General features: G+C 35.9%; 1 protein-coding gene across 12 annotated transcripts in view; it reads right to left on the bottom strand.

Annotated features, from left to right (window-relative positions):
- Positions 1-206: 206 nt before the first annotated feature.
- The window catches only part of ppm1ba (protein phosphatase, Mg2+/Mn2+ dependent, 1Ba), a 212,614-nt gene continuing 202,563 nt past the window's right edge, over positions 207-10,257 (bottom strand). For 11 of the 12 annotated variants that reach the window (XM_073050662.1, XM_073050660.1, XM_073050659.1 and 8 more), the window contains one exon: positions 7,888-8,628. In XM_073050662.1, coding sequence (XP_072906763.1) covers positions 8,377-8,628 — 252 coding nt within the window. In that variant the 3' untranslated portion in view covers positions 7,888-8,376. Of the gene's footprint in view, positions 3,279-7,887; positions 8,629-10,257 lie in introns of those variants that run through there. The other variant, XM_073050669.1, reaches the window with a different exon arrangement.

Raw genomic sequence — 10,257 nt, 5'->3', positions numbered from 1 at the left:
GTAAGCAGATGTCCAAATAACAGAACATAATTCAGCAGTTAAATGCAAAAATGCATTAATTTTTAACCCATACAGAAATCAATAAAAAAACATAACAGCAAATTCTGATACTGACCATACAGGAAATAGTAAAGGAAAGGTTGGAATGCATTTCAGAACTATTGTAGGAAGATCAGGCAAAAGAACTGACAACTTAAAACTTAAAATGTTTTAGGATTTTTTTCATTGATCCTCAATCCAAGATCCATCATAATACTGGCCAACATACTGTAAACATTTGTCAAAGATGTTATTTCGTTCAGCAGATAAAATAAATTTGGTACCCCTTCTACCTTAACTTACCAAATTATGTATGATGTATTGTACATGGCTATATTCCATTGAGTTAATGATTGGAGATATATTCTGTAACTGAAACAAATGTAGCTGATACACCACAGAAAGCATGATGGCTTGCTACCACAACTTCTCTGCATGTGATTGCAACAAACTGCAGAGTTGTGGACACACCACAGCATATCACAAGGTCCCTCCATGGACTTTGTCTATACTTCTTGCTGTGTCAGTAAAGCAGTCAGCATAATCAAAGACTTCACCCATCAAAGACATTCTCTCTTCTTCCCTCTTCTATTAGGCAGAAAATACAAAAGCCTAAAAGCATACACCACCAGGATTAACAGCTTCTACTCCATTGTTAGAAGACTATTAAATAGTTTCTTAGTCCAATAAGATTAACTTTTTATCTCACAATCTACCTTGTTTAGCTGCAATGCATTATGTAATGATCTGATCTGTACGAACAGTAAGCAAGACAAGCTTTTCACTGTACCATTGTACATGTGACAATAATACACCAATTCCAATTCCATGAATATACTATCTATGAATATTCATTACTCAATATCTCTAAACATGAAGGAGAATTACATACTCAGATTGATGATCTGCATCTTCTATTCTAAAAGGAGAGAATATTTTAAATGCATTATCAACTGATGTGTACATGTAGTTTAAAATATGTATATAAATAATAGTATTTCATATCATTATTGGAAAAAGTAAGTGCAAAATAAAATTGCGATGCTTTTGAAACATGCTATGGGCAGAATTTCATGTTTTAAAATCTATCCTGAAATCTGAACTAATGGGATGCTGAATATACCTCAACAGGATTAAAATACCTTCAAAATCATAAATTTCAAAATCCTATTTGAAGTATTTTCTTAAATTAGTAACTGTAAAATATTGACCAGTCACATGGCAAAATGGCTCAACGTTACTAAAGGAATTAGATTTTTCTCTATTACATACAAACCCAAAATATAACAGATTTTATTCTCAGACAGTATATACACAATACAAACTGTAAATACAAAAGTCATAATGCATTTAGCAATCCTTTATTGAAGATAACAAGGTGGTTATGATCACTGTATTGTATGAAACATCACAAATATCATACAGGGAATATACTATAGTCAGTACAGGGAAGGACCAGAGTCGACAGTCCGTGTACAGTAAGAAACCACTTCGACACTCTTCATCCCATCTTCAAACAACCCCATAATCTCAACAAAGGGTCAAACACCTGTTAACATCATCTTCTTCAGGACATTTTTATTATTGTAGCTAAAATCTAGTGAATAAATAAAAACACGGGCAATAATCATACTCTCTAGGCCAAGAATCATACCTACACAATGAACTAAATGATTGGGGCAGCTGGTTGGAGGCACCAGTGTTCAAAAGGGTGTATGGTAACAGGCAGCTTTCCAGCATAAGGACTTAATGAGGGGAAAAAATCAAAGTTAAGAGAAATACAAATGAATTCCATTGTATACAAATCCAATCAGCAACACTCATTAGTATGTTTCAATCACAATTCAGGGCAGCTCTCAACAGTACACCATCCACTGACTGGCTGAATCATTTAAATCTTACAAGGCATCCATAGCATGTGTTTTCTGTACAAGTGGATACATTCATTGCTCTCTCTGCCCTCATATGCTGCTCAAATCCCCTACCCCTCAACCATTAGCTTAAACCAAACTTTAGTACATGCACAGCTCAAATTTACTCAGTTAAAATTGTGTTATTGCAGAAATATAAATCAAACCAAGAATCTTCAGTACCTTAAAAGACAGCCACTCTGTACCATGCCCATTCCACAATGAATGAAAAGAAAAATCACTGAACAAAATTAAGAAACATATTTGTAAAGCTTAAATTCACAATAGAATATTTTAAATTGCATTTATAAATCTATGTGATCTCTAGTTTTATAATTGTTAATGCAAACAATTCTCTTTTGCAAAACTATACCCCAGTTTACACAAGGCTGTGTCTTTATTTCTGCTGCAAATCAATGATACTAATAGAAAACCACATGTAGAACAAAATCACAATTTACAATATAGTGTGAGAAAGGCAAATTTTATAGCGATATTTTCAACTTCTGCAATAATGAGTGGGATGTCTGAAGCAAATGACAATTGACATAGAAGCATAAATTAATCGATTCAATTTTGTCCAAAGGTTCTGCTTAGCAAGAGCTTAAAATCTACACATGCTTTAAAATCATAAGGGAACTTTACCATACATTTGCTCCATTTATTGCCAAATGCAATGTTATCTTCAAGCAAGCAGTAGACAACATATACTGCATATCGGACAGCTGAGAAAACTGAGTATTTGGTAGTACAGCAGAAATCGAAGTGAAGAATTACACGAAATAAATTTCTACAGCATTCTGCTCACTGCATGTTCCCTCTGGGCCTGAGATAGGTGCAGAAGCTCTCAACCTTGAACCTTGCAATCAAGTAACGCCTTATACAGCAATTTGTACATGCTCATGTCCGGCGAGTTAGATTTAAATTAACAGTACTCAGTGCATCTTCCAAATTAAACTAGAAATCCATGCACCTCAGGTACTTTTATTACATCTGCTACAGCATCACCATTCCTTCAGGCAACAAGATGAGTATAGATGCAATCAGTAAGTCTGAGGCAATCAACAAAATACTGTTTTACAGGAAGATGCGTGAGAGTGGCAATATTAGAATATGCAAAAAAAATGAACAAATGGTGTATAATTCTAACAATTAAGTTCCTCCTGCCCTTCTGACAAAATGACTTTAAAAGAAGATCCTTTGGATTTTTAATTTCCCTTGTAGTAAATAAAAGGTGTGTGAACGAAGGTTTCTTCCATATTTCAAACCAGGAAATTCTTAGCGATTTTAGCCTATTAACTACCAGGGGTCTTCAAGATCTGCGGAACCCTGTGAGAAACAAAACAATACTATTACATTTACATTCTCCACCATGTGCACTAAAGTTTTGTAAGTGCCTTGCAAATTTCAAATACAAAAGTAAAGGCATTATGTTCGTTTAAGAAGCAGGAACAGGTGAGCTAAAGCAACAGACCTTGTCTTAATACTGGATACATAGCAGTGAAAATCTAACAGCAGAAAAAATTAACCTCTTGTTTGGGAAGGGTGTGGGGTGCATGGAAAGAAGAAACAAAGCTCAAACTGATGGACAACTTATGAAACGATTTAAGACACGAACAATCAATAATTCAATTATTTTTAAAATTTGCATTAATTTAAATACTGGTCATTGCTATATCAAAAACAAATTTGATTGCACTAATTTCAGTGTAAACTTATTTGTGAAGGGATGTGAAGAGATTTCTGAACAGAACTAAGGATTACATTCAAACCAACCTAATTTAGGGTCATCATATAGTAAATTTTATGTATTGCACTGTACTACTGCAAAACAGATTTCACAACATATGCCAGTGATAATAAACCTGATTCTGATTCTAAATCTTGGAGTATCTTTGTTCTTCATCAATGTATAACGTGTTTTCACCTTTATCTAAAACATTAGCTTGGGTGCCAGACAAGAATATGTAAAATAGCTAATTACCCAATTGTAAATTGAAAATTAGGATGGAGTTCCACAGTTTTGATAGAAGTACTATAATATAATCAAGATAATAATCAGTAATAACCAAACATTAATTTACAATTAAATTTTTGGTTCGTTCCTCAGAATAACTGACAGATTTTAAATATTCAATGAACACATTAGCCTTTTGCTTTAAACTTGTGATATGGATGCTTGATGATCTGCTTGCTCTTATAACAGTCCCAAATATTGCAAATATAAAATACATTATTCTGTACTTTGATCCCCGTCTCTACTATGCAGTCGCTGTAATTTTGATGAAATAATGAAGGCATAAAGAAAATTAGTTGTTTTGTGTAGAATATTGTTTTAAGATTTAGCAGTAAATTCAAATGCAAATTTTAGATCGAAACCTGTTGGTCAAATTTTAAAAGTAATCAGAAGTTCACAAAATACAAAATTTTAACACCCAAAATAAAAGCTACTTTCTTCTAATCATAACAGACACTAGAATATGCATATCAAAAAAACCAGATCTCTGAAACCAGCAGTTTTTGAATCTTAGATAAATTCTTTATGTACACTAAGTACAATATCTAACATCAGCCTAAACTGTACAAGATAGTAACAACATGCTAGAAATTCAAGAGTCGGGGGAAGAAGTGAATGTTGTCATTATTATTAAGGAGATTGTACTTTGGAAGCTGAAAGGTCTGAATGTGGATAAAGTACTTGGACTAGATGGACTATGCCTTAGGGTTCTGAAAGAGGTGGCTAAAAAGATTATGGAGGCAGTAGTAGTGATTTTTCAAGACTCAATGGAGACAGGAATGGTTCCAGAAGACTGCAAAATCACAAATGTCACCCTACTCTTTTAAAGTAGAGAGGCAAAAGACAGGAAATTATAGGCCAGTAAGCCTGAGTTCAGAGATTGGCAAGATGTTAGGATCCATTATTAAGGATAAGATGCCTTAGTTCTTGGGAGCATATGGTAAAATAGCCTGAAGTCAGTATGTCTTCCTTGAGGGTAGATCTTGCTGAAAATATCTGCTGGAATTCTTTGCAGGAATAGCAAGCAGGATAGACAAAGGAGAGTCAGTGGATATTGTTGACTTGGACTTTCAGAACGCCTTTGACAACACATTACATGAGGCTGCTAAGAAAAATAGGAGCTCATGTTAGCTCAAGAGAGGAAAGGAACCAGCATGGATAGAAGATTGACTGACTGGCAGAAGGCAAAGAATGGGAATAAAGGGGGCCTCTCTTGGCCGACTACCAGTGGCTGAGGGTGTTCTGCAGGTGTTGGTGTTGGGGCCACTACTTTTCACATTACATGTTAATGATTTGGATGATGGAACTGATGAAATCATAGCCTAGTCTGTGGAAGATCCAATAATAGATGAAAGAGCAGATATGGTTAAGGAAGCAAGGAGTCTGGAGAAGCACTTGTAGACAGGTTGGGATTCCATGGGTGAAGTAGTGTCAGATGGAATGCAGTGAATTGCATGCTCATGGTAGAAGAAATAAAAGCACTAACTTTTCTAAATGAGATTTGAAAATCAGAGGTGCAAAGGGACTTGGGAGTCCTTGTGCACAATTCCCTAACTGTTAACTTGCAGGTTGAGTTGGTAAAAAGGAAATGCTAGTATTCATTTCGAGAGGACAAGAATAGAAAAGCAAAGATGTTATGCTGTCGTGTTATAATGTGTTGCTCAGACCACATACAGAGTATTCTGAGCAGTTTTGGATTCCATCTCTTAGGATATGGAAGAGTTGGAGGTTCATGATGAAAGGGTTAATATATGAAAAGTATTTGATAGTTCTGCTATTTAGAAAGATTGGGGGTGGGGTGGAGTGATGTGGGGTATCTCAATGAACTCTATTAAATAATGAAAGTGCTGGGTAGAATGGATGTGGAGAGGATGCTTCCAGTAGTGAGAGACTCTACTGGGCAATATTCATACCACTGCCCATGAAAAGCAGAATGAGCTGCCCCTACGACCATCACCCAGTTGTACTCCATTGAGTGTGATGAAGTGCTTTGAGAAGTCAATTAACTCCTGCTGAAGCAAGGACCTGGACTCATTGCAATTTGCTTATCGCCACAAGAAGTTCACAGCAGATACAATCTCATTGGCTCTCCACTCAGCCTTAACCACCTGGACAATAGCAATACCCATTGTTTATTGATTACAGTGGTGTTTATTGATTATAGCTCAGTGTTCATTGCTCATCTCAGTACAAATCAACAAGCTCCAAAATGTAGGCCTCTGTAACAGGATCCATGACTTCCTTGCCAGGAGACCACACCATAAATAACATCTCCTCACTGACAATCAACACTGGTGCACCTCAAGGATGTGTGCTTGGCTCACTGCTCTACTTTACGCCCACTACCGTGTGGCCAGGCAGAGGTCAAATGGCATCTATAAATTGGCTGATGACACAACTATTGTTGGCAAAATTTCAGACTGTGACAAAAAGGCATACAGGAGTGAAATAGATCAGCTTGTACTCAAGGTCATTGAGTACAATAACCTTGTATTCAATGTAAGACCAAGGAATCAATTGTAGACTTCAGGAAAAGGAAGTCAAGGGAACACACACCTCACTGAGGGATCAGCAGTGGAAAGGGTGAGCAGTTTCAGATTCCCGGGTGTTAACATCTCTGAAGATCTATCCTGGACCCAAGATACTGATGCAACTACAAATACGGCACGTCAGCAGCTATGTTTCATCTAAAGTTTGAGGAGAATTGGAATGACACCAAAGACTCAAGCAAATTTCTACAGATATACTGCGGGGAGCATTCTAACTGGTTACATCACTGTCTGGTATGGAATGCCACAGTACAGGCTCTGAAAATGCTGCAGAAGTTGTGAACTCAGTCATCTCCTTCATAGGCACTAACCTCTCCAGCATTGAGGACATCTTTAAAAGCAGAAGCCTCAAAAAGGCTGTGTCCATCATTAAAGATCCCCATTATCCAGGACATGCCACATTCTCATTGCTACCATCAAGGGGGTGGTACAGGCCTGAAGACACACACTCAGGAACAGCTTCTTCTCCTCCAGATTAGATTTCTGAATGGCTAATAAACCCATGTTCACTACCTCCAATTTTTTGCCCTCTTTTTGCACTAATTATTTAATTAAAAATTTTAAATATGTATAATTTATAGATTTTTATTATTATGTATTGCAATATACTGCTACTGCAAAAAAAATTCACAAAATGTCCCAGTAATATTAAAGCTGATTATGATTCTAGGATCAGAGGGCACAGCCTCAGAATAAAAGGATTGCTCTTTAGTGCAGAGATGAGGAGGAATTTCTTTAGCCAGTGGGGTGAATCTGTGGAATTTACTGCCACAAATGGCTGTAGGGGCTAAGTCGGTATATTTAAAGCAGGGGTTGAGAGGTCCTTAATTAGTAAGGGTGTCAAAGGTTACAGGGAGAAGGTAGGAGAATGGGGTTCAAATTGACAAATAAATCAGCCATCACTGAATGATGCAGCAGACTTGATGGAACGAATGGTCTAATTCTGCTCCAATGTCATTCGGTCTGATGATCTTAAAAATGACCAACTTGCATCTTCATCAGATCTAACCCAATACAAAAACAAATGTAAAAGCGTTCATTTAGAATATGCAGTAATAATTTTTTGTGGCAACCTGAGCATTATACCCCATGACTCGACAAGGATCCTCCAAGTCAAAGATATTCATGTAATCAAGTTTATCTTTTGAATAAAGCTTTAATTTATATTGAAAAGCTATGTGTAGAAAGCATGATACACTTAACATTCACTTAAGTGTTACTGGCATGTACAAAATGATGCTTTTAATTAAGAATTTAGAAAAACAAACTGGGGTGCATTGAAATAATATTTTCCCGCAAAGCTAATTTTAAAAAAAATGCAATTGCAATCTCTAGATAAATCACTTGCCAAATGTAAAACATAACCAGTTGGTTTCATGTTTTATTTGTAATCATTTATTGAGGTGAACAAAACAGATCCAAATTAACTTGTAATGAGCAATTTGAACAATGGTCCAGACATACTGTAAAGCTTTATTAGACACTTAAAACACACATATCTCCTCTCTCACTGAATACTGCAAAAGGAACATACCACGAGGGACAGTTTACAATTAACTAACATTTATACTAAACCATGGTATCAATGTCATAAGCATCTTTCCAGAATCATGCATTTACTACATTTACAATTTTACAACCAAAATTAATGTGCTACAGATAGGTTTTGAAAATTAGCTGTCATTGCATAGGCTTTTATGGTAACCAAACAACAAAAATTGAAATTACAAGCACAAAACACAATAAAACATGCAAAGAGATCATAAACTCATGCGGTGTTATAAATTATAACAGTTGATACACAATGCTGGAAGCGTGAGCTCTTAAGGCATTTCTTATTTATTACTACATCTTCATCAGTTCAGTTTACATCCTTAGGACGATTCTCCTCATCTGTTCGCAACCTGGTCTCTGATTCTCTAGCAGGCATAACTGCAGTAGAAAAAGCTTGCTCGGTAGTACTTGCTTCCCCCTGGATCTGAGCTAGCCTGTAATTAGCCAGCATCTCCTCCATTAGGTGACGGTAGTTCCCCCTATGATTAATTCTCAATTGTCTGAGTGTCTCGAGCAATTTGCCCAGTCTTGTTCCCCCTTCATCTGCTCCAGTAGGGTCCTTTTCAAGATTTAATACCCCAGTGTGAGTAAACAGCCTATGATAATTTTTTGGACTATCAAACACACAAATTAATCAATTCTTTAAAAGTGGTTACAGTTAATAAATATTCAAATCATTTTTATGACTACCTTTGAAGTTACACCTGTGCAATATAAAGATAAGCTGCTTCTATTATTAGAAATTAGCAAAATAAGTAAAAAAAAGTCTTAGGTCCTACATTATTGTGCCCCTTTAATCTCTGAATAACTTTCAAATGGTACTAATAACAAAAAGGAACTAGCATACATAAAGTAATTGTATATTTAATTAATATGAAAAGGTTTGAAATATTTTAAACTTATTCAACAGTGCTAAAAACAATTTCATGAAAAATCAGTTTTTAATACTTGTGTTTAAATCTGAGCAGCTTTCAGGTTACTTTAAAATGAAATTTGCCTTGGCATGCTTATTCAATTCCTTTAATTTTTGTAATATATTTTTACTTCCATATTGTGCAGATATTTCCAAAGACAACTTTACGAATTTGTATATTAAACTGAAGCTAGCCCACAGTATAGTACTGCACACAGTTTTAATGATCATATATGAATATGATAGCACAAGAAAGGACAATGGGATTTAGAATAACTTTGCAGGATTGGAGAATATTAGTCATGAAAGACTAACAATGGTGGCTTTGATTTCTTTGCCGAAGACACAGCTTACAGGGGATTTAATTAACGTATAATTATGGAAGACCCAGTTGAAGTGAACTGGGCAATCAATAACTGGAGCGAGGGGACATGCATACAAGGTAACAGATAAAAAACTACAGGGATATTATCTATATGTTGATGACCATGGCAAGGGGTCTAAGACACAATTTCTCAATTAAAGAGGTCATGATTGAGCAAATCCTTTGAAGACCATAAAAAGATTAAGAATAATCTTCAATAGTCATCAGGAGAACAAAGAGAGGGTTTAATAGATCTGGCAAGTAAGGTTAAGGAAAATTTAAAAGGTTATACAGCTATATTAAAGATAGAAGGGTGAACGGAGCAAGTAGAATCAGCAGGGCCACCCATGTCTTGAGCAGCAGCAACGGGGTGGCATTTTCAAAGAACATTTCTTCTCATTGTTTATTGAAGAGAAAACCATGTTTGCTAAGTGTTAAGGGAAACTGGAAGAGGTATTTTGGAAAAAATTCACATCACCACGGAGGAGCATTTACAGCCTTATAGGGCATTAAGTTGCACAAAGCACCCCTGCCCCATGGTCTGACAAAATGCATCCTCAGACTTTGTAGGAAGCTAGAGTAGAAATAGAATCAGATTTAGTATCATTGGCATATATCATGAAACTTGTTGACTTTATGGCAGCAGTACAATGCAATACATATTTATAGGGGAAAAAATCTAAATTATAACAAGTATATATATTAAATAGTTAAATTTAAAAAGTCATGCAAAAATAGAAATAATGAAGTAGTGAGTGGGTTCGACGTCCAGTCAGAAATCAGATGGCAGAGGGGAAGAAGCTGTTCCAGAATCATTGAGTATGTGCCTTCATGCTTATGTACATCCTCTCTGATGGTAGCAATGAGAACAAGGCATGACTTGGGTGATGGGGGTCCTTAGGTGATAAGGG

The sequence above is a fragment of the Hemitrygon akajei genome, chromosome 7, assembly GCF_048418815.1.
Source record: "Hemitrygon akajei chromosome 7, sHemAka1.3, whole genome shotgun sequence".
Lineage (NCBI taxonomy): Eukaryota > Metazoa > Chordata > Chondrichthyes > Myliobatiformes > Dasyatidae > Hemitrygon > Hemitrygon akajei.
The sequence above is the reverse complement of the archived record's forward strand: the minus strand, read 5'-3'. Positions and strand labels throughout refer to the sequence as shown.